Genomic DNA, 25,704 nt, shown 5'->3' with positions numbered 1-25,704 from the left:
CTAGAGGGGAAAAACAAACATTATTTGCATAGCAATCATTTATGCAAATAGGCGTGTCTTTATGCAAATGAAAAAGACATTTTAATTTCCCTTTTTAACCACATTTATTAACAGCAGAAGCAGGGGCACAAAGCTGATTTAAAGTTCAGTTATTGCTGGAAAGAGACTGTCAACATGATGTTGCGGGGTTCTATATATATTGGGTCTCAATGACTTTCATGGAAATTTTACTCTGTTAAGTCAAAAAATGATTTCTCTAAATGCCAGTCCAGATTAAATAAGTCAAGACCCTGGCAATGTGCTGACAGGTGGTGCCAAAGGTTCACCCATTTCTAGGGAAAAAGTGATTAACGTGGGTGCTTTCTGCTGCATCTGTGATCCTTTCTGCTCATTTCACAGACTCAGTCACTCACTGGGGACAAACCACCAATAAAAGCGCCTTAAAGTTTATACTGGACAATGTTTGAGAACCCCCCGTTTTAAGCTGATGGGAAGAGCTGGCTTGTACCCAATAAGGTATCTCATGATGTACATCGGTGTTGGCTGTTGCCACAATCTGTGTTGTGAGAATGAATTTGTGCTGTGGCACTTTCTGTTTTCTCAGTTCTAAGTCACCAGAAGGCGACACCATGATCTTCACGTACCCGGTGGTGCTCCCTACAAGACAGTGTGAGAATGGCTGAGCTAACTCGGAACCTCTCAGAATCCTGAGTTCTGAATGGCTGTTCCTCTCCACTCTTCTCACAGAAATGGGGGAGGCAGGTGAATGGGAACAGACAAGGAATTACAGTTCCCAGGTGCTGAAATGGCCAAAGGTCCATGCGTTTCCAGTTGGTGCTAGTCAGCGGTTTCATTGCTGGCAGAGCCAAACTACCAAGTTTGGGCTCTGAACTGATTTCACAAAAATCAAAAACAAATTTAAAATAAAAAAAGAGGTATGGCCAGAGCCAGCCCTAGGCAAAGATGTGGTTTGGTGCCCTTCTTTCCCACTCAGTCCCCTATCCGTGAAGCTTTTCCCTTCAAAATGGTGTTCCTTTTTCAGCTCAGTTGTCCACAGGAGGTGCCTTTACGTCTCAGCCATGCCCTGGAATCCCTTTTATTGGCTATGGCAATGATTAAAGGAGATGGCGTATTAGATGATGTAAAGGAATTTGGTGCGGCTTTGAGGGACACAAGAACAAGCCAAAACTGGGACACCACTTTGGAGAAGCGGGAGAGGGATTAGGTGAGCAGATATGCAAAAACTGGAGAGGACTGATTCAAAACTGGCCTGTGAGTGAGGGACCAATGTGGTTCAGACACATTTTTAATGTTGCCTCTGTTGAGGTAGCATTCTGGATCACCCCCTATTTATCATGTGCCTTCCCCACTGACATGGAGGTGAGCTTTGTAAATAGTACCAGAAGCAACAGGCATTTTTTTCAGGAACATTTTACAAGAACTGGACACTGAAATCAGCGTCCTTGAGTAACAGACACCAATAGTGGCAGCAGCTAACACTAAGAAACTCCTGAAATCCTGTGGGCTGCAGCATCCTGAACAGCAGCAGCACAACAAGCCGAGAGGCAGTCCAGAAACCATACTTCTTTCTGCAGCCAAACTGCAAAGAGATTGATTTCCCTGAGGAGTGGTCCCTTTTCTCCAGATACATCTATCTCCAGTATTGCAGTCTGAGGATTGTTCTTATACACAATTTACTGCACTGCAAATTTTTTTAAATTTTTTTTTCCTGAAATGAGTACAGAAGAAAACATCAGAGAGATTCTAGCAGGGCTTTGATTTTGCAAACATAGGGATCACAATAGAAGAATAGATTATTTTATACCATTGTATTTAGCCAAAGATTCAAAAATTCTTTTAAAGCCTTGCTATTATTTCTCAAGCCCACAAACCTTCTTTGAAGGTACACAGTGAAACGTCTGAAATTCTATTCATGGTGTGCTGAGACTGTTTCTGATTTCTGTTTTTTCATGGTACATAAAACCATCCAAGAAAAATAAGGCCAGGCAGAAATTCTGTTTCAGAGTAGAAGGAGAACTACCTTCAGGATGGTGACCCAAGAAAACCAACTGCATTTGGATCCAGTGGAGAATACTGCAAAGGGTTGTCTCAAAACCTTCAACAAGTAATATAGAAGGAAACACTGAAATTGTCAAACATATGCAAAGAAAAAAACACCCTACAGCACTGGACAGTGGAATATATGTGAAGAAGAACCACCGTTTTACTTTTTTACTCCTTCATGAATGCATGAGACATGTGTAACGACTGGGACTTGAACAGAGAAATTTCAAATGCAAAAGCAGCAACTCCACCACTTGACGTACAGGAGATTCTCTGGTACCGTTATTTATTTGAACTGCATCTAGGCTTCAGCTAGGCACTGTACAAACACAATGCAAACACAATGTTTTACTAGCAGTCATTGGTGATGACTGTAGAAGGCCTCAGCTGTGGAAAACATTTTCTACGCTTTTGGCAACTACAGGGGGTGACACACTGAGTCTGAGAACACCACCCCAGAAACTCCATATTCACCAGTGTCATATAATGATGATAGGCTCTGTACAAAGGATGTCTTGTTTGGTATTATTTTAAAAGTCTTGATCTACTACACATTAATAGCCTGTTGGATTGTACATGCCATCATTGTATGTGAAGTTATAAAATATTTCTGTAAATGCCACCTGAGCATGTTGTGAGCTGGGAAACACCTAAACCAGCTATTCAGGTAAAACAATGGAGTGGTCAGACAATGTTAATGGCTCTCCCTCATTCATTCAAGCGGAGACTCCACTATCCCAGAGACTGTATACAATGAGGGATGCATGTTCACAATGGGGATTGACTGACCAATGAGGACAACCCCCCAGGTCATAAGTCCCGATTGTTCTAGCAAGCTGGAACGGACTATAAAAGAAGAGGAGTGACATCGGAGCTTGACTCCACTCCCCTACAACTGAACACCTGAAGGATTGTCTGGAAGACAAAAGGACTTTGAAAGACAGGAGAGGAGTCCCCAGGCAGGGAAGGCTGCCCAGCCTGTGTTTAAGAAACTGCTTGTATCAGCTGACAAGGGTGAGACATTGCTAATTCAAATCCTGTTAGTGTGTAGAACTTAGATTGCGATTTTATGTTTATTTCTTTTGGTAACTACTTCTCTCCTCTTTACACTTGTCACTTATAATCACTTAACATCTATTTTCTGTAGTTTATAAACTTGTTTTATCTTAACCCGTGTGTTTTTGAGGGAAGTGTTTAAGCAACTCAGCTCAGTAAGAAAAGCAGTTGCATGTCTCTTCCACTTCAAGGGAAGGGTGGACTGGACAATAATCTTCACTGGTCAGGTTTTTGACCAGAACAAGATGGTATAGTCCTGGGCTGGGAGCTTCTCTATTATTGGTTTGTGAATGGCTGGGGAAAGTGTTCATTGAACTAAATTGGGTGTCTGGCGCCACCTCCTGTCGGGTTGGGTGATAACAGGGTCTGGAGAGGCTGGCTGTATGTTACCAGTCAGATAGAGTATGCTGGAGAGCTCACCTCAAGCTAAATAGTTGATAAGGATACCCAGTGGTTCCCACAGCTCCCAGACTGTACCCCAGGGGCTCTGCATACCATCATACAGGGTAAAACCATTACAAGTGCCTCCACCATCTAGAAAGTCTCAGAAGAAGGAGATGGCAGAAGATTTACAGTAGCAATTAAATTAAGGGTTTCCCAGTAGCGGGTAAATGGTAGTTTCTATTTGGAATTAACCAAATAACTAAGGTATTGCTCCATCTTGCTGTTGGTTTTATTCTGCTTGCATTCAAAGCAATCAGAGTTTTGCCAATGAGTTCAATGGAAGCAGGATCCAACCTCATATCTTAATTAATCCTCCCTCTTTGCCCCCACCCTCTTTTCCAATGACCCTGTTTTCCTGCAGAATGATTTTTCATCCATTTTAAATATTTCTGTTTATCTTTTTTCCAAATTATTTCCTGGCTTCAAAATACTTTTCTGATTTGGCCTGTATTTACATTGTGTTTTTCTATCTCTTCTCCCATTTCTCTCCCTATCTTTCCCCATCATTATCTTTCATCTCCATTTCATCTTCTCCTGCATTTGAGTCCCAATCCTTTGTTCAAGTTCAATCCACCGATAAACCTTTTAATCTCTCTCCCTTCCATTTCTAACTCCCCCTCCTTGGTCATCTTGGGAAAGATGCTAAAATGTAAACCATACTTACACTCCACATTAAGATAATGAGTGATCCCGCACAATCTATCTTGCTAAGAGTGGAGGGCAATGTGAGAGAAAAAAAGAGACCAACAGATGGAAAAAGAGGATGAAGCAAAACAGAGAAGCAGAGAGAGAGAGAAAAAAAAATTCCACTTCATCATGCTGGTGTTTCTAATTACATTTTACAAAAGAAAATATACATGGGTGAGTGGGTGACAGGTTGAATTTGTGTGTGTCACCCTTCACATGTGATTGGGTTGAAATCCATGACTACACTCTCAAATGTGTGTCTATGATATTAAGCAGGTCTAGAAAATCAGTTTCTAGGGATGAGTAAACTGGTTGGATAAAACAAGAATATCCCACTGAATCCTCAAATTTGCACCCAGAGCGTGCACTGAATCTGAACCAAACAAACTTTGTGTGTCATATTGAGATACTACAAGACAGACTATTTGGAGATATATTTGGGAACTGGTTTTGTGAAATTTCATGCTCAGTTTTTCAAAAGTAAGCAGTCTGGGGAACCATCTGAAGTTGCTTATCCAAAGCAAACCTCAGAACCTCCTAAGGTGCACTCCACCTCACATTGCCAAACAGCAAGTGATCTCTTTACCTTTTCATAACCCTGTCCCTGCATGAGCATTTCTCTCCCACATTCAGACTCATATCCCTGATGCTTCTCTCACCTTGTGCTACACACAAATTTCTTTTAAAAATCCTTGTAACATCTGTACTGCCACTCTGATTTCCTCAGCAATGATCCAATTCCTTTGGTTGTGATAAAGCACTTGACCTTCAGCCTCATTTCTCTCCCCACCCGGGAACTAGATTATTACTGCCTCATAAAGCAGTGGCTGCATGATGTTACTGGCTAATTAATGTCCACTTATTGTAAAGTGTTGCTGCCATCTTCAAGCCCCGGTAGGCACTTTTCTTCTTCTGTACAACTGAGCCAGATGGTGCGCTGGTAACCTTCCCCCACCCTTCACGAGCCATGCACTTTACTCAGATAACACATCTAACAGCTCTGGACACACGATGCCATTGCAGCTGAGTAGATGTTAGACAAGTTGCAATTACTCTTTCAAAGGGACTGAAGATGAAGGAGTTTGGTTTAGAATTTCTTTCATTCAGTGTATTGCCAATCTCCATATTGGTTACAGTTTACATCTTCCCTTTTCAATGGTGTCTTCTTTTCTCTCCTGCAGCAGCTAAGGGGTAACGATCCTGTGGCCCGCAGGTTTAAGCGAATAGCCATTAATGTTCCCTGATGACAGGCCAAGCTCTAATGATGCAGTAAATACTTTCAATTCCTCACCTTGCTCTGCTACCAGAGAACAAGCATGGTCACCTCTGCATTCCACAGATGGGCTTCATGGCTCTAGAGAGAGCGGGCCTCAATGCAGTTCTTACTAATGACAACTGGCAGCTCAGAGGTGGTTTTGGAATTAGGAGGTGGGGATGAAGTGGCATCCCTTATTTCCAGCAAAGGACTACAAAGAAGCATTTGATCAGCTGAGAAATACATTACTTCATGAGACAGTTAATGTGCTTAAAGATAAGCACCTAATTATGTGTTTTATGGGACAGTGGGACATGTTCCAAGATCAAGCCCTCATAGTCAAAGCATTTCTCCAGTCCAACTCTCTCCACAGAGTATAGAGCCTATTTATTCAGAAAACCTCTTTCAGATGTAACGACAGGAAGAATTTTAGCAAGCCAGAATACAATTACCCAAAGAGGAAAATTTACAGAATACAGGGGATGCCTCTTCTCTTGCATGAAGTTCCATCAGATCTTTTAATAGCTACCAGTGATCAGAGGCTGTGATTTACATCTCATCAACAATACCCTACAACACCTCCAGCTACACCACACAATATCCCTTAGCACCATACTAGGACATTGGTTCAGCATTCGCTCTGGAGGAGGAAAGAGAGCCTTCAGCTGATTCACCAGTGCCCTTTTCTGCAGTACTCTGGGTTTTCCTTAGAGCAGCATTTCTCAATTAAATTTCCCCACGGAACCCTTTATACTCCATGGGGAAATTACACTCATACTCGATACCCTCTGCCGAAAAATCCGGGACATCTTCCCTTTTTCGGCGGCGCGGAGAACAGCTGCTCTCGGCGGCGCAATGTCACTTTCTCGTGGAACCCTAACAGTGAACACCAATTGAGAAACACTGCCTTAGAGACCCCTTTTTCAAGCACTGCCCTGGGCAGAGAGTCATCTTAGATCATGAGAACAGACCAGACCACAGCCAGAAAGAGTATGGCTGAAGGCCATTGGGAGTGTCCATGGAATAAACACATACAACCCTTTAAAACGCTGTCAGCTTTTTTAAAAATGCAGGGATAGTTGAAAAGACAAGGTATGTAAACAAAGAGATGCCTTAAGTGACTCCAGTCTGAATGAGGAGATCTGTAGAGAGAGGATCTGAAAATAATTACAGTGCTTGGCTCTGTTCCTATTCTTAATCCCTGGGGGAGGGGAGGAGAGAGAAAGAGATTTGATTTTAATGGTTCCCAGGCAGGGGTCTTTGTTAGAGAAAATTAATTACCCTTTTGTTTTTAATTAAGTGAACTTCATATGAGTTTATTTTCAGGTGGCATCTGATTAATGAGATTTCAAGTTTTTCCCCTGCTCCATACCCCTTTCTCCCTGGATATGGCAGAGATATCTGTGGCCAATGTTTAAGGCTAGGAAGGACTGATCACTAAAAGCTTAGCACAGTAGCCAGAAGTCAAGCTCATTTTACAGCTGGTGAACACAAGCACAGAAAGTTTAAGACCAAAATTGTCAAACGTGTCCACTAATTTTGGATGTCCAGCGTGAGACACCTACGGTCTTACTTTTCAGAGTATTTAGCACTGTTATAGCACTTCACATGTTCAGAGCAGAGCTTCAATTGTGTTCAGTTGCAATTGTGACAGCTCATCGCTTCTGGAAATTGAGCCCTAGGTATCTCATCTTGGGCACAAGTAATGGCCACCCGTGAAAAGATTGGTTTAAAATGGCTTCCACACCACCACACAGGAACTCTGGGGCAGAAGCAGGGATATAATCCAATTCTCCAGGCCAACATTCGGCTGCCTTAATCTAGAGACGGTCTCTTTCTTTCTCTTCCTGTAGTCCCCTGCCTCATTCACTACACACCTTCCAACTTCTGTAACCTAAAGACAACAGTCGCCCTTTACTACACAATCCTGATTTATCTCTAGAGCAGCTCCATCCTGTACACTGAATAAAGCAGGAAAAAATAGTATATGACCATGTAATGTAATTCCAGGTTCTGGAGAGAGTTCTCAGGTGGTTATGTGACCTTCTGACCTTAGCCCATCTCTGTCATCCTCTGATCCCATCCACTACCCACACACCTGGCCTCCTCCTTCCCTTCCCCCTTTGCTCCTATACAGCCCCACATTCTGGCTCCTTCCCCACCCCTTTTTCTCCTATTCATCTTTTGCTCCATCCCCTTTTGCTTCTGCTCTCTCCCTCTCTGTACCTATATATTCTCCCACCCCTTGTGCACTTCCCGCCTACCGGCTCCTAACCGGATCCCACTGCTCAACCTTCTTCCAGTTTCTGAAAGCTGATCCCCATGCTTCCATCATTTCTCACTCATCTGCTTTCTAGTTCGGATGCTTCCTCTACCTCCTCCTCCTCCTCCTCACTGCCTGGATGTAAGCAGCAGGAGCATTCAGAGCACAGGACATAGCCTCCCAGCTCTCAGTTCCCGATGCCTGGTACTGCAATGCCCCTACTTCCATCTGGAGGAGCAATTACAGGGAAAGCCCGGCCCAGCCCCTGCAGTCCTGCATTGGAGCATGCTCAGTATGGCCAGAACCTTTGGATAATTTAGCCGCCAGACTCTAACAAGTCTCTACTGAGCATGTATCGAAATTTTTAGAGGCTTATAAAATGGCTAAATTTGAGTGAATTTTCATGGAAATAGCAAAAGGCACATCTCTGGAACTAGGGGGACTAAATTTCAAGTCCCAGATCCAAAGCTAGAGATTTTCAGTGAAACAGTTGTAAGATTTAAAAAAAAAAAAAAAACAGGTAAAACAAAGTACTTTCCCCAATCTCATTCTTGGAACCAGCTGAACTGGTTTAGCTGAAACTTTCCAAAAAAAATTCTATCTGAGGCAGACTTCTGTTATGGAAAATTTCAGCCCAAACAGTTAAAATTTGACAAAGTTGTAAGCAACTGAACACAGGGCCCTATAATTGGAAGTGTCAGGCAACCTTAACTGTAGGCGGCACTACCAGCTGTATCTGCAATAAATTAATAAACAAACACACTGTTGTAGCTATGCAAATATTTCTTTACACATCACTTTACACAAGATCTGTCCTCATAGCAGTCAGAACTTTTTTCCACACCTAATTACCTTTATTCCACTCAGCCAGGAATTTCTGTACATCATTCTAATTTCTTTTCTCTTTACATGCCCCAACTTTAACGCCCTACATTCTGGTCTGGGGGAAGTTGCAGAATGCAGACTGTCCTGAGTTGATTAGGCTTCCCTCTGCAATATTCACAGTCCCTATCGCTCTGGGGAGCACAAAATCAAGGCCAAGAACTGAACCAAAATCTTCCTCGTGACGAGGCAGAGTACTAACCAAATAGACACCGGGCCAGTCCCTTTTCACAATTACGCATATAATTGATCTAAGGGACAGGAATTAACTAAAATTCAGGCTATAACAAGGTCTGGGTGAACTTGTATATGTAATTGTTCTTTCCTCAGGCAGAGCTGGTCTTTGGACTCCCCCCGATTGGGGGTAATTGGAAATGTAAAGGAGAATTGATGTAAATCAACCAAAACCAGTTGCTACAGTAAAAACAGGGCCGGCCTTATGGGTGGGTGATGTGGTGACTGCCCAGGGTGCCATTGTCAGGCGGGCACTGTCCGAATGCCGCAAGCTGACAGGCCTGGGCTGCCGGGGCAGGGATGAGTGCGAGCAAGCCCAGAGCTGAAGCCCCTGGCCAGCCAGGTGTGGAGATGCAGGCCGCAGGGCTCACCATGACCATGACTGGGGGGCAGTGGGGGCAGGCAGACGTTGGCAAGGTGGATGAATTCCGCAGTCTACAAGGGGGTTTGAGCAGGTCACCATCCCATGCTCCACTGTGGCTTGGCCACTCTCCCACCTCGGGCTGGGCGCCCCACCCTGGTCACAAGCCAATGGGCAGCAGCTGGCCTGCCTCCTGCCCCCATGAGCATTGAAAGAGGCTGGCCTGGGAGGCTGGGTCTTGCTGATTGCACAGTACACAGGTGCTGCTGGATTCCTCCCAGAGTGCACGGGGCCCAGGGAGAGAGTAGGGCCGGCCTCAAGGGAAATGGTACCCTTTCTTTGAGTGTGAGGTGGTCTTTGCACCCTGCACCCCACACTGTCAGAGATGGCTGGTGTCTGCTGAGAGTAGGGGGGCACAATTTAAAGGTTCCTCCTCCCCCCGCAATTTGAGTGATGCCTCCCTATGCATGCCCCCCCCCCCCCGCTCTTATTCTCAGCGGCCCCTCCCTGCAGCTCCCAGCTGTTAGCGCCCTGGGGAGAGGCAGCAGCAAAAGCAGAGATGCTCCCTGCAGCTCCCAGCTGTTTGCTGTTGCCTCTCCCAGCTTGCCAGTTCCAGCTGCTGTCGTGCAGGGAGGGGACCCGGCTGCACCATGTGACCAAGTGGGGCCAGCAAACCCTAGCAAAAATCTGGACGGGCACATGACCCCACGTGCCTCCCCACCCCCATCCATTGCCTCTGCACACAGCTATTTTCAAACTCAAAGAAAGGGTGCCAAAATACAAGCTCATCCATAGCACCATAAGGCCAGCCCTGGGTAAAAAGCCGAGATTTTCAGAACCAACAAGGGAATTCAACCACACACCTCCCATTTAAGTTTCAATGGGAGGTATGTGGCTAAATCCTTTCATTAGTGTTTGAAAATCTCAACCAACAAGAACAAGCAGCTGGGCTCCACTTCTGCAAAAGGTGAGGGGATAGGGGAAATGAAAGATACATGTAGATGCGAACATGCACCTTTTATGTAAAATGAGTCAGTAGCGTCTGCTGTGTAGCCTACAGAATCATCTCACTAACCCTCCCCAAATCTTTAAGATGGCCCTGAACATGGTGGTGCGATCACGGTGAATAGGAATCTGTTGTACTGTGGAAGTGGGACAGCAAAACACTATAACAGGCCTGCTCCAAAGTGCTTACCTTCACTCTGATCCCTCAGAAGCGATGGCCTGCATTTTCAAAATGACCAGTGATTTGGGGTGATTCCATTTGGGAGCGATCAACTAGACACACCCCAAAGGGGGTGTTCAAGGGTCTTCAGAGGTTGAGCATTCAGCTCGTTCTGAAAACCAGGACTACACTTCCACAGTCAATATTTGAGGTATTCAAAATCACTTTTGGAAATCTGGGCCTATGCTTTTAAGAATATAGGAGATTGAAAGCTGGAGAAAGAAAGGGAAGGAAAGGCAACAGACGGAGAAAGAGGATGAAGCAGACAGGAGAAGTGGAAAAAAGAGAAAGAAAGATTCCATTTCATCCTGTCACAGTAACCCACTACATTGTAAAAGAGCAACTAAAAGTTGTCAGTTGTGATGGTGATGGTGCAGCATCAAGCAGAGAAATGCAGAGGGCTCTTACTGCAGCATGTGTGTCTGGCTGGCGTCCTTTTGTTTGTCAGGTACCTCGTAGTGCGGTGAAATCTTGCCAAGGCCACTGTCACTCAGCATCCGCTTTCGGACTGCAGGGTTCCACCGATCTGATATCCTAAAAACACCGGGAAGAAAGAAAAAGAAATTAATTCCTCAGAGACCACTTTTCACTCTCCAATGTGAAGCTTCTTTACACTCTTTCATTTGCAGCATTTTTCTAGCTGGATTAGTCCTCCCATAGCTCATTGGGAGCAGTGAGTGTGGAGTTTAATTCAGTGTGAGTATATATTGGCCTGCCCACAGGACAAGGGAAAATAGAGATACTTCATTGTAACTCCCAGGTTCACAGGTCAATTTAAGATCCCGTGTACCAATATCTGAATCTAAGCCCCACTGAAAAAGAAGATGTAATTTGATCAATGGATCTGTTTAAACGACTCCTTACTTTAATATCTGCCTTTTCCTCTCCTTACTGTCAGCGTGCAGGAAGAGAAGTGCCCACCCCCCGGAAAAGGGTGCAAAAGGCCAGAGGCCAGCCTGGGAAAGGAAGTGCTTACCCAGAGGCCTGCTCCACTACCAGATCAGGCATTCCCGGCGGCGTCCCCACCTGCTGTGATATCATCAGCTCTGGATCCAGGATAAAAATCTCATCCTGTGAAATTTCCGTCACAAAGTGCAAATGTTCCTGTTAGGATGAGATAAACAGTCAGTCAATAATGAATCATCATCTATCTGTTGGGAAGCCAAAATGGTTATCAGAAAGTTAGGTGAAAATTGGCCAATCCTGCAGGTTACCAACTGGAGTCTTACAGTAGATATATATATAACCTCACACGTTTCTCCCACATCTCACAGGGTTAAATTCGGGCACCACTCATTAGTCAACAGCAAATCCCTCTTTGACTTCAATGGAGTCACGATTTCCCCATCAGTCTGCAACAAATATCAATTCTGTAATAATGCTTAGAAGACTGGTTCCACCTCTTCTCCATTGGTCTCTATTCTACGTTCCACCAACAACTGAGCAACACCCCCAACTGACTACTGAAAGATCCACAGAGACAGCCAACGCTGACATTTGTGCCTAGATCACTCCTGCCAGTGTTCAGGATTCAGGTCTGTCCTGAAAGCCAGAACTGATGTTGGCACACAAAAATATTTCAGAGCCTGTGGTGGCTCTCTGAAGCCATTTTATTTCTTTTGCGCCTGGCGGGGGTTTTGTTTGTTCGTTTGTCTGTTTGTTTTTTTTATTTGCATATCCATTTATCACTCCCCCTTTCCTTCCAGTTCCTCTGAGAAATAGAAGGTTCAGAAGTTCCCATCCCTTTACCATGCTGCGAAGTTCAATGTGAGTGCGAGGGAGAGTAAATCTTGAATCCTGTGCTCAGTGGAAACATCATGGATCCTCACTTTCAACCCCAAAGAGACATGCGGGAGGAGGGAGATAGCAACCCCATGGGCTTTTGTTGTATTATAACAAAAGTTGTACAAAACTCAGTAGGCTCACATCCCTAGAGGTTCGAACCAACATTTTATTTCATCTACCTAATCCTGCTTGTGAGTTTCAGGTTCTCCAAACCCTAAAGTAAAAACCTCATCAAAGCAATCACCTGTTTTTTTGTCAAAACAGCAACTTGTGTAAAGACACCTCTTCTCAGATGATCCACAGGGACTGAATCTAGGACCTCTGGTCTACAAGCATGATCCTCTACTACTCAAACTATAGGACCATCTACATCAACTTGGAGACAGTAGCAGACTCAGAAGACTTTTTTACATGGTCCAGAAGGTGGGCAAAGACCACCTGCCAATGTGTTACAATTGCATGATTTTGATACAAAACCATTAACTGGCCCAGCCTGATTAAAAACTAAGTTCAGGATCACAAATTAATCTCACTGTTGATTTTGAAATAAAGTGGAGTTTGATATGGTTTTCTGCTTCTTTGTGAGCATTTTACACATTTCTAATCATAATTTTCAATTTGTAACATCATAAGATATCCACAGATATCCAATGTCATACATGGAAGATTAGGTTTTCAGGTTTGTTATAAAGAGCAGAAGATAAACTGATAAAGATTATGTTTTCATGCATATGTCCTTAGAAATAGAGGATAAGGAAGAAGATTGCAGAAAACTATTTGAACATCAAATTGCTTGTAGATAGAAAGGAAGACCTTCAGTGGGTATAAATCTTCACTGACTTTAGCAGAGCTATGTCAATTTACACCAGCTGAAGATCTGGCACAGAAATTATTTCATTTTTTCATGAGGCACCAGCAGAACTTTAGGACACACAGGAACAAATACAGATAATTCATTTTAAACAGTATCTGATAATTCTTTTTAAAAAATCTACAGAAACAGTAAATGGATGGAAATTTACCTGAGATCTGTCAATGCGGTAAAAACGATCAGCAGAAGTTGCTGCAAGAAAGGAAAACAACAGAGCTGTGTTAAAGAAAAAGATCGGAGCAGAACTGAATCTACAATGTAGACTGAGTTAAATTCACCTTCAAATAAGGCAACCTTGATTTCAATGGAGTCATGCCAACTTTTCACAAGGACTAAATTTGGCCCATGGTCTATGTATGTGGAGATTTTAAAGACAGAGTTTAACAAAATAAAGATCATTAAAAAAATATCAAATCATAAACAATATCATACACATAGAGTGCACTTTAAGGGTCACTGTAAAGTTTAATATATTTTATAAATTAATAATAATAACTAATAATAATATCTCTTGGCTCTTATATATGCTTTTCATCAATAGATCTCAAAGCGTTTTCCACGGAGGTAGGTAAAAGTCCTTACCTGTGTTATTAATAGTGCTCAGCAAATACTGCTAAACAATTTATTTGTTCTGACTATATTCATATGTCCCCTTGTCTCCCCCTACTTTCTGCTAATATTTCTAGAAAATGATTTTATTGGCAGGAATGTTCATGGAAACAGCAAATTTTAAACAAATAATGCCAAAGCATGGAAAGTGAATTTCAGATTTGTAATAAGAGGCAATCATACCAGAAACGTAATATAAAGAGTTCCCTTCCAATCAGGAACAAAAACACCACCATATGATTTGTGTGTCCAACCAAATCAGCTCAATTTTTTATATCAAATAAAACAAAATGCTTGTGAACAAGCTGCAGATCAAATAATAGGCTAATAATTTTGAATTGAAAATAAATTCAAGAAAATTGCAGTCTGTACATGGCAAATGTGAAGAGAAAAATGAGGGAAAGTCATTGAGTATTCTGGTATTATTTGTCCAGTTCTAGTTATGAAAGCAACTTAGTTTAAATGCTTTTAGTTTTACTAATCTATCTACATTGTTTTTCACCGTGTGTGCTATCTGTTTACTTTATACATTGCACTCACTTTGGACAACGAAAGGACAGACTTGCTAGTTTCACTTTTGGGTTTTTATGCAGTAGCATTTTTGCTGCTGTGTTTTAATTTTCAACCTCGCAGGGGAATGTCGAAATCCAAAAAGACCAAAAATGAACCAAAACCACCACCAAACAAAAAACCTGTCTTCAATGACAATTCCACCCATGCGAAAGAAAACAAAAGAAGAAATGATCAGATCAGAAGGAGTCAAAGAGAGAATGTATCCGCTAAGGACAAAAGTCACAGCTCAGATACGCAGTGACCTTTTTTAGAGCAAGGCGCTGTTCGTTTTAGCTGCTGGTTTTAGAGCTCTGGAGGCGGAGGCGGACCCCACGTGAGCTGGCAGCGGGATGGCAGTGGACTTCAGAGCCTGAACAGCAAGGTAAAAGCGCTGTCTACACAGATATTTTTAGCGCAGTAGTGTGATCCTATGTCTGTGAACCCTGGCTGATAAGCTCATTGCTGTGGGCTGCCGCAGGCTGCGTTGATATACCCTAAGTGCAGCTGACCACATCTGGCACACTAACCTGCCAGGCCTCTAGCCACACGTTAGGTAAAGATCTTGCTCTGCTTCTGTGCAGAAAAGAAGAGGCCCCCTCCTCCTCCTCACCTGCCTAGCCAGCAAAGAGCCGCATCCGAGCCTTGAGGCTACCGTTTTTGGAAATACGGGTCTCCTGCTGTGTGTCAATGGCAAGAGCTGATCATAGCACAACAGGCAGATACACTTACCATCTAGGAAGCACCATCTAGGAGAAAGCCTCTGAACAGAAAGTACTCGTGGGAAGGAACCTTCCTGATCCTGGGTGCGGGGGAGGGAAAGAACATTTTTTTAAAAAAAAACTTTCTTTTGTCTAAAACTGGATTATTTACCAATGTTTTTTCTTTGCTGACTTTACCCTGAAGGTAAAAGCTGAGTAACCTAGGCCCACTTTTCTAGCTGTCAGTTCCCAGGCAAACCCATCTTCTTTGTGTCTTGGACATTATCAACACCAGTCATATCCTCTGGTATCCCCTCCCTTCAGCTCAGCGGCCTCAAAAGCCCAGTATCAAAACTAGCTGTCATCTATTATATCACATTGGAATTACTTATTTATGGTGGTGGGGACAATAATGAATACTGAGATGGGAGGGTTCTAAAACACACGCTGGAGACAAAACAGGCATGCAACTACAAAAATAGGTATGTTCTTAATCAGGTTAGCTAACATGGGTTAAAATAGCAGTGAAGACACAGCAACTCAGCTTTTAACTCCAGTTAGGAGTTTGACTTATATCCTAGTGGGGCAGCCAGGGGTTGAACTCGAGCTGCTAATCTGAGTTAAAACCCAAGTTATCTGGTCTTCCCTGCCATTTAAACGCCAGTTAGATAATGCAGGTTAATAACATGCTTTATTTTTTGCAGTGTAGACATGCCATGATAAGCCCATTTCCACCCTGTTCACCATGAGTGTACGTTGTGTCCCTGTCCCCTTCCCTCTATCTATTTATGTATTTCTACTCTCTATGCTCATTAGGATAGAGACTGTCTTCCTCTCTGTTTGGAAACATCTAGCACTTTTTGATGCCACTGCAATTTGAACAAATAACAATAATAATCCACTGACACAACCATCCTTCTGGCTGAAGAGGGATGCCGCTCGGAACCTGTCAATGCCACTACAAGAACGGGCCGGGGAGAATTGCTAAGGACAAATGTGAGGCTTCCCCTGCCCACAGTAGCCACCAAGGAGCTGAACATGCTGGCTGCAGCGCTCTCAGTCTCGTCTGAGCTGAGGAGCAAAGAATGGATGTCAGAACCCAACCTCCGATCCACTGTAGGGTGCTGTGTTGTGCTGCCACTGGAGCAACAGGCCAGCTGACTGCAACACTGCACTGAATGATCTACGCGGTCCAACTGAACGTAAGTGACCACCCAAATTCCTGTACATTTAGAACCAAATTCTGCTCTGATTTGCAGCTAGAGCAGTGATGTTCAGTAGGGTTGCATGGGGTGCAAATGAAAGAAGAATCTGGCCCTAAAGTAGAATATACAATGAATAAGGACAATAGATTATGGTGGGTATACACCAGGGTACAGGGAATGGGGATAGGTAACAGCACAAAGGGGAGGAAAGGCTGCATTTCAGAAACTATTGTTTTACACGGAAAACACAGCATGCTATTGGTTTTAATTATTTGTTCCTTAAAGATCCAGCACCAGAAAGGGAGTTAGAGAGTCAGACTCTAAAGCCAGGAGGGACCATTATGATAGTCTAGGCTGACCTGCAAAACACAGCCCAGAGAATTCCACCCAGTGATTCTTGCATCAAGCCCCTAACTTCTCTTTGAGCTACAGCAGAGGTTCCCAAAGTTTCCAGGAAGCAACCCACCCACTGCAGTTTGCCTTTTTTCTGTGACCCACCCGGAATCCAAATGTGTGGGCCCCAAAACAGGCCAGTGTCCTTCTCCTCCACTGCTACCTCCTTCTCCTCGCCCTGCCTAAGGGCGCTGACCACACACAGCAGCACCTTCCAACCTGGCACTGCAACCCTACCCCCAGCCCAGTGCAGGGAAAGGCCCCTGGGGTGGGGGTAGGAGAGTTAGCACACCCCACGCTCACCCCACAGCAGCAGCTCATGCCCCATGTGGCTGGGCCCAGCTCCTGGCTCTGGGCATTGCAACCTGGTGCACAGGACCTCAGTGTCACTCAGATTTGGCCCAGCCACCACTCCATCATGACAGAAGGGCAGCAGGGCCAAACTGGAGTGAGTGGCACTGCAACCCTGCATGCCCAGGTCACAATGCCCAGAACAGGAAGCTAAGCCAAACCCCCAGAACAGGAGCTTCTGCTGCTGCTGGGTGAGTGTAGGGTAAGCCCACGCTCCACTCCCTCAGACTCCACCTCCACGTGGGGCCAAACACATCTACCACCTTCCCATGACTCACCATTTGGGAAATACCTGAGCTAGAGTATATTTTTCGGAAAGACAACCCTGATTTAAAGACTTCAGGTGGTGGAGAACACATCATGCCCCTAGGTAAGCATAATTACCGGTGATTAATTACCTTCACTGTTAAAAATGTGCAGCTTATTTGGATGAGGAGAATGAGGTTGCTTAATACACAAGAGGGAAGCTGTGCTAGGTATCGGAGGTAACATAGTGGAAGGTTTCAGTTTATTGTGCACAAACACCACATTTAGAACTTTGATACAGATACTGTCAATTACTTGGTTTATTTAATAGTTTTTAATTGTTGTGGGTTTACTTACCAATATTTGTATCATTTAGAAACTTGGAAATAACATTTATTCCCCTGTGGATAGTTTTGTTTTTCTACTTTCCAGATGATTATTTGCTTTCCATCTATCTGACATATTTCTAACATGTCTGTCACCTTGATATCCAAGCATCAAACAAAATTAGGAAGAAAGAAAAGAATCGGGGGGGGGGGGGGGGGGGAGGAGTTCATTTCTCTATTCCCCCAGGTTGCAAAGATGTACAAGTCAGGATGCTCAAGGATTTCTTGGATTGTTTTTTAATTCCTAGGGAAAATCTCAGAGTGACCTGTATGATGATGTACTTTCAGCTAAACTCCAGATAAATGAAACTTCTGGTTGATCAAATCACAAGTCTCATCTCCATACGTCACTATGTATAATGCAGCTTCTTCATTTATCTAAAGGTATTAGCTTCTTCCTCAACACTTGGAGATTAAATGGGGTTATACCAGTACTGTACAAATACACACATTCTAGACTTCCCTGTTATTCTTGGTCAGCAGAGGACCTGAACCCCGTAGGCATTGTTTACAATAAGCTGTTCTCATGGTTAGTGTTTAATGTTTTGATGGACTGTGTGTCTCATTCCTCAGCCAGGTGGATGAATATTAGCTTGGCACAAGGCAACTGCAAATTGTTAACAACTTTCCTCGGCAACCTGCCAGCTTTTGCAAGATTCATCTTATTAGCTTCTGCCTCTGGGCTTGATTTGAGCCATCTGTTATTGGCTTCCTTTCCTGACTATCCAGGAGGAGGAGGAGGAGGGAAAAGCAAAGGCTGCTCCAGATCACTTATACAATGTCTCAGTTGCTGTAAGATTTGGCAATTTGCTAGGGTCTCAGTAGCAAATTCTTCCTTGAATTGCTACTGCAGGAATTTACAAGTTTTGCTTGATAAAAATTCTCTTCTGACATATATTACCTATACCCACGTCCACTTCCGAAAAATAAAATTGTCTCAATTCACTCCCAAACTTACATTTCACTGGAGTCTCTTAAGTCCTGCATACATTTATTGCCAATGCTTATCTGTCCTTCCCTCCTTTATTCTTTGGTCACTGAATATTTCCTCCCTTCCATCCACTGCCCCCATGTTTGAAGTCTTTGAAGAGATGTGAGGAGAAGGAAAGCAGAAAATCCCACAGGGCATTCTGCTTATATTCATACTTGCGCAATGAGTTGGCTTAGTGGTCTAAGTATCAGGTTTGTAACACGTGGAAACATATAAAGCTCCCTGAAACCTGATATCTGCAGCTAGCAGGATTGACTCAGCTCTTATTCTTCTGAGTGCCTCGCAAGTATTTGGAAATAGGGATAACAGTAACTGTCAATCTTTCTTCCATCTCATCTTGTAGGAGAAATAGTATTCTCAGTTTATAGGTCTTATTTGTTTGTGCGAGAGAGTGGGTGTGCTGTGTATCAAGAATTTATTGAGGGAAGCTATGGCCTACAGGATACTTTTTTTTGGATTTACTAATTTGTGTGTATGTACGCATGCACACTACTACTTAGCCTTCTATTTGACAATAGGATGAGGACTAGGGTAAAAAAAGCAGGGGATGAAAATGAGGAAGAATCTAAAGGTGTATTGATGTATATCAGAGGGGTAAGATGGTAGAGGAGAAACTGAAGAAGGCATGGAGAAAGATTCCTGGAACGTTTCAGAAGACACAATGGAAAGGATAACACTGGCAGGTAGAAACTCAAACCAGAAATCTACATGTGCTTTCTTCATTACTTCACTGAGGGCAGCCTGCCTTAGTAGCTAAACCAGATTGGGCAGGTATCACTCATATGAGTATGCATTAAACATATCTAAGGAAAAAACAAAATGAAAAAAAAATCTAGCAGCAATTTTCTAATTTGCAGCGAGCTCATTGATAAAGTTTATGCTGACTGTCCCCATTTCAAACTGCAGAGGAAACCCAAGAGAGAAATGCAAGTGTTTATAAGATCTAAAAAGTACCTGTGACACCTTATTAGTGAGATATGAAGACAATTCTATCAGCTGAAGCACTTTACTCCTGCTCTTGCCCTGGTTTCTCTCCGTTTCCATAATTTATAGTGGGTTGCCAACAAAATATGGAACAGCCCCCAATTTAACCTAACAAGACAGCTTTAGCAAGAACCCACTGAGAATATACAAACGCCTGAACAATCCAGGATAAAAAAAGCACAGAAGACAAAACACAAAGGCAGTGCATTCAAAATGAATCATCATAAAGTATTGATAAAGGTTTCAAGCTGACTTGCACTTGCCAAGTCAGTTAGGGGACTCATTTATATACAGCTGATAATGACAGGTTAACGCTACACCTCAGTGCTGTGGGGAGGATGATCTCTGACATTTCACACTTTGGCTACCCTATTTTGCGCTTCCACATACATACGCAGGTAGTCCAGCATTTTACCTCTAGCAGTTCTCTTTGTGTGAAGCAGCCAGTTAGGATAATCCTGGATATGTATTCTTTGATAATGAGATGTATAAAATAATTCACACCATTTTATTGGCTAAGGCATTGGGCACTAATACTGCTCTAATGCTCAGTGCCTGAAAAAAATGGCTGACAAACATCAACAGTATGACTGTTGAAAAAGGAAGGGGAACAACAGAACCAACCAACACACATTCAAAAAAGAACTTTCAAAACTATTTTTTCCAAATGTTCATTTTCTTTTAAGTATTTACCCGGACTCAGGGCGTATACTGGGGATTATGCCTCACTGGAGTCTACATCATCCAGCTAATCACTAATCCTAAACAAATAATCTGTGCCTCAGTCATAATGGGCTCCTACCTACAAAGTACTTGAGTGCTTTCTGGGAGGTGCTCAATACCCTCTGTTCCTACAGATTTCAATTAAACCGTTAGAGGAGTGCTTAGTACCTTGCAGGTTTGAGCCCTGTCGCTTGGATTCTCTCTCAGTAAATCTTTACAATACCATTACTATACTTTTACTAATCCATTGCCAATGACAAATTAGTTCAGGAGACAATCAAGTTAATCTCAGGTGGTAATCTCACCATAATCTCAGGGATATACTCTATTCAAATCCCGGTTTTCAATGTAAAGGTGGTACAGTGGACAAAATGATTAATTCCAGAAGAGTATTTCCCAATATAGAACCAGTTAAAATATCCAGGGCCCAGTATCCCAATTATCGCATATGATAACATAGTAAAGAAATACATACTGGAGGTTTAATTTTCAAAACTGGCCTTCTAAATTGCAAATGCAAATGGAAACCATACCTCGCAGTATTCTGTTTCATGTGTAAAAGACAGATTTGCATGCACAATTTAGACAACCAGCTTCTAAAATTTATCTGTGTGAATTAATTTAAAGCTGGGATAGATGTTTATTCTGATCTGTGGAGTGCACAGTGATTATAAAGTTTCCAGGGCTGCTGTTTTTTTCTCTCACTGACATACTGTGTTATTTCAGGATACTGGCTATGTGAGATAATTTGTTATTGTTCCACTTATCAGAAAAAGTAGGAGTATCTAGTCAGGTTTTGCCATTTGTCCCACTGGACAAACTCTTTAAACCACTAATTTGAGACAAAATGCAATGGTGTTTCAGTACAACCCACATGATGATGTTGTGCCAACCCAAAATAATTCTGAAAACAGTTCCACAGTCCAGGATTTGCATGATATGGAGCTGTCCTGTGGAGAATCAGAAAGACATCTGGAAGTTTGGGATATATGGCAATTTAAAGCTAATCTAAGATACACACTCTATTCAAAATCTGTCTTCCAAGACAGGGAGTGTAGTCTGAATTCAAACATCATAATTCCGTACTGAGACTGATTTTTCTCTATACCTTTAAGAATTAGAAGTGCTCTTCATATTTTACCTGGTAGTGAACTCTCTGCGTAGTAGAAGTTACTGACTGCAGGTCCTAATGGGAGAATAAAAGAAACAGCAATGACAATGGATCCAAAGCCAATTCACAAACCCCACACAAGAGACACCCACACCAACTCCACCCAAGTGCAGGGTGAAAACCACAGAAGAATTTTGTAGATATTTATTCAAATTTTTTTTCAGAGCGTTTGCTTTTATCGTGTTTGTACTCCTTTTGTGCTCACTTCTGACAAGGATTTCTAGCAAATAACTACTGGTTGCAGCTCTTGCTCCCTCAGCGGATTTTAAATGAATACTGCAGGAAATTTGTGGAAAGCAAATTTTGCATTAAGAACTCTTGACCCAGACACCCAATTCTAAGAACTACCATATGTTCATCCTGTGCGGGAACGACATCCCAAGCGACCTGTGTCTTCTATCATGACAGCTTGAATTTAGAATACTCACAACAAACTGCGTGCAAACAAGCCAGAGGCCAAGAATTGTTAGTAAAGACTCTTCAGCAAATACTTTGGAATAATTAATAAAATTTAAGGAAATCACAAACTATTCACGGATACTTCTTCCAGTTCTACTACAAGCGAACCTCAGTGAGGGCACAGCAGAATGGTACTAATAGCAAGTTCCAAGAGGCTCTTTTATTTTAATATGCACTCTGTCAAATAGTCTAGGCCCAAGATGTGACCTATCATAAAGGCAGATTAATCACTGGCCTTAACACAGGGAAGTCATTGGGCATAAGGCTCTTCCTGCGAGGCCTGCCCAGATAGCAAGTGTGGGTGTGAGTGGGAGTGAGAGTACACTTTGTGGGGGTGCCACTTCCCAGCCTGTGAGTAAGTAGGTGGGGAGTAGGTGAGCTGTGGCCCCATCCCTTCCCACAGTATGCCAGCCAATGGAATTCATCAAGCATAAGCAAGGGAAGTTAGATGAAGCCTGTAAATAGGATACAGAGTGACCTAAACAAATCGGAGGATTGGGCCCGAAAAAAAAAAAAAAATCGGATGAGGTTCAACAAGGACGAGCGCAGAGTCCTGCACTTAGGACGGAAGAACCCTGTGCACAGCTACAGACTGGGGACCAACTGGCTAGGCAGCAGTTCTGCAGAAAAGGACCTGGGGGTTACAGTGGACAAGAAGCTGCATGAGTCTACAGTGCGCCCTTATTGCCAAAAAGGCTAACGGCATATTGGGCTGCATTACTAAGAGCATTGCCAGCAGATCGAGGGAAGTGATTATTCCCCTATATTCAGCACTGGTGAGGCAACATTTGGAGCATTGTGTCCAGTTTTGGGCCCCCCACTACAAAAAGGATGTGGACAAGTTGGAGAGAGTCCAGAAGAGGGAACAAAAATGATTAGGGGGCTGGAGCACAAGACTTATGAGGAGAGGCTGAGGGAACTAGGCTTGTTTAGTCTGCAAAAGAGAAGAATGAGGAGGGATTTGATAGCATCCTTTAACTGCCTGAAAGGGGGTTCCAGGGAGGATGGAGCTAGGCTGTTCTTAATGGCAGTAGATGACAGAACTAGGAGCAATGGTCTCAAGTTGCAGTGGGGGAGGCCTAAGTTGGATATTGGGAAAAAGTTTTTCACTAGGAGGGTGATGAATCACTGGAATGGGCTACCGAGGGAGGGGGTGGAATCTCCATCCTTAGAGGTTTTTAAGGTGCAGCTCGACAAAGCCCTGGCTCAGATGATTTAGTTGGGGTTGGTCCTGCTTTGCACAGGGGATTGGACCAGATGACCTCCTGAGGTCCCTCTCAATCCTCATTTTCTGTGATTCTATGTAAAGGGGTGAGGTAACATAGTTCCTCCACCACGTGGAGCCAGGAGTAACTCAAAGTCAGAATTCCTTCCCAGGGCTCTTCCAAGGTGAGTGAAGCTTCTTTCCATCCTTTACCCGGGACTATGAGCACACGATTAATGTAGGCTTTGATTTATAATCTTTTGGGAAATGTCCTCCAAATCCACCCACTGCATCACCATTGCCAAACCTGTCTCCATATTAAGATGCAGAAGATTTCTGTTTTGTAGCCCTGAAATATTATTTGAACTTTAAGAGGGCCATTTGATGATGTACACCCTAGCTAAGATTTTAAAAATAAGTGCCCAATCTTAGTCTCTTAAATCCAATTAGCCATCTAAATAAGTAGCCTTGTTCTCAACAGTACTGAGTCCTACAGCAGCTGCCACTGACTTTAAGGGGAGTTGTGGGATGCTTAGCACTTTTGAAAATTGGGCCACCATCTCCCGTGCCCTTAATATGGATCTGGGAGCCTAAATCTGGCCTCTGTTTTTGAAAAATCTTGGCCAAAGATAATAGAGAGACTGATAAAACACCTACCTGAAGGTAAAAATAAACTAACAGATGTTACATCATGTTAATGAGAGTCCATTATCTCGGTTCCGAAATACATGTATATTTTAAATTTTTCTGATTGTTGCTTACTGGAGCATTTGGAGTTTCTGTCTTCCAGATTGTAATGTTTAATCAGCTCTCAGGAGACAATTTGTCGAGAGAGGAAGTGCAGGACTTTTGTTAACTACATGACTCCTCAGAGTCAACACAGACTTCTGGAAACATGTAGTTCATACTTGATACGCTCATAGCTTTGCCACAGATATTAGCAGTCACTTCCATACAGATATTACATCATTTGCATAGTCAGCCCTATTTTACTACCACAATATCTATTCTTACATGAATAACCTAGGTCTTTGTAATCTTTACTACTACTTTTCACTGAAGGAACCGCATTATTTTTGCAAGATTCATGGGGTGTCCTGCTGTTCTGATCAAATTTCGGTAAATACAATACACCTACTACCTTCATTTCATTTCTTGCTTTAAATAGATACAGTATTCTCTCACTTCCTGTTTTCCAAATGTTGTTCAGTGCTACTCATGATACCACATTCCACCCTCAAGAAGTTTCAATTGCAGTGGTGAGCAAAGTGAAGCATTTCTTTATACTTTGTCTACAGCTAGTAATTCTGTAACACACTCAGACTAGAGAAAATTATTTCATAAATCCATAAGTAAACACTGAAATTTTCATTGACTCACCTCCTGTAGCCGGTCAATGTACATACGACAGGTCTCCAAATCACAATCTCCACGTACAACTATAATTCCCAGAGGTATGGCTGGGGACAGCAAAAAAGAACCCTTTAATTAAAATCTCTCTCTTTCAAATGTTAAAGAAACCTTCTCAGTGCATTTTCTTTTTATTCCCCAATAAGATTTTGCTATTTAATTGACGCCCACTTAAAAGCTTGAACCTATTTTACCCTACCCATTTTGTATTTATGAAATCATCTGTTTTCCTGTGTTACTTATACTTTAGGTGCTAAAATGGCTACAGTTTGTTTACATTCTTCTTTGTCTGCCAGCATTATCAATTATGTTGACACTGCAAAAGGAAAAATATCCCAACAAAGGAGTTATTGGTATTGGGTGTTTTGTTATGCACTGCAATAAAGCAGTGATTTTTTTTTTTAAATGAGACTCTGGAGCACTTTTAAAACAATTTTAAGTCAATGAAAAATAAACAACCTTGGAAGCCTAAGTTACATCTGTTAACTATTTTTCTTCCACTTCCATCTGACTTTCTCTCTTTTCTTTTCTTTATTTTTAAGATCTGTTTTGGAGCTGTGCACATTGATATGAATTGTAGGGCTGTTTATGATCTCCAGCCTCGGCATATTAGTTTGTTAATGTAGGTCTATGGCAGATGTTGATTTTATATTTCTGCATTTTATTTATTTTAGCAGAAAAACAACTAAAGGACTTGTATCAGAAGGAAAAATCTGGCAATAATTACATGGATTTTGTGATCAGACACACGCAGTTCAAATTTTGAGACAACCAGTTTTGACCATTGAGCCTCTAAAATAGACATTAAGCATTCAGAAGTTATGCCCAACCAGATTCTAACTAGAGAGGATAGAAAATGATCTGTCAAAACATTTTTCACTGAAAAATGGCTTTTTGATGAAAAAAAGAAATGTGTACACACACACACACACACACACACACACACACACACACACACACACACACACACACACACACACACACACCCATGCCCTCAAAATCCACTTTTGCAGACAATTTTCACATTTTTATTGAAAACACAAAAACTTGTAAACCACAAAATGTTTTCCCTGGAGCTAGAGGCATCACATTTAATGGCAAAAGGGAAGTTCAGTTCCTAAACCCACTCTGTTCTTGGACCCTTCAATAAGACAATGAATGAGAGTACTAACTGGCTATAATAGGATCTCACTAA

General features: G+C 42.6%; 1 protein-coding gene across 1 annotated transcript in view; it reads right to left on the bottom strand.

Moving 5' to 3' along the window:
- DGKI (diacylglycerol kinase iota) overlaps positions 1 to 25,704 on the bottom strand; it is a 280,275-nt gene that overhangs the window by 49,415 nt on the left and 205,156 nt on the right. Inside the window, 6 exon segments of the mRNA XM_067536328.1 lie at positions 10,880 to 11,005; positions 11,448 to 11,575; positions 13,279 to 13,319; positions 15,018 to 15,087; positions 21,407 to 21,451; positions 24,480 to 24,559. Coding sequence (XP_067392429.1) covers positions 10,880 to 11,005; positions 11,448 to 11,575; positions 13,279 to 13,319; positions 15,018 to 15,087; positions 21,407 to 21,451; positions 24,480 to 24,559 — 490 coding nt within the window.

The sequence above is a fragment of the Emydura macquarii genome, unplaced genomic scaffold (genome assembly GCF_026122565.2).
Source record: "Emydura macquarii macquarii isolate MOO-44397 ecotype Brisbane River unplaced genomic scaffold, CSIRO-AGI_Emac_v2 contig_3530, whole genome shotgun sequence".
In the NCBI taxonomy this organism is placed as follows: domain Eukaryota; kingdom Metazoa; phylum Chordata; order Testudines; family Chelidae; genus Emydura; species Emydura macquarii.
The sequence above is the reverse complement of the archived record's forward strand: the minus strand, read 5'-3'. Positions and strand labels throughout refer to the sequence as shown.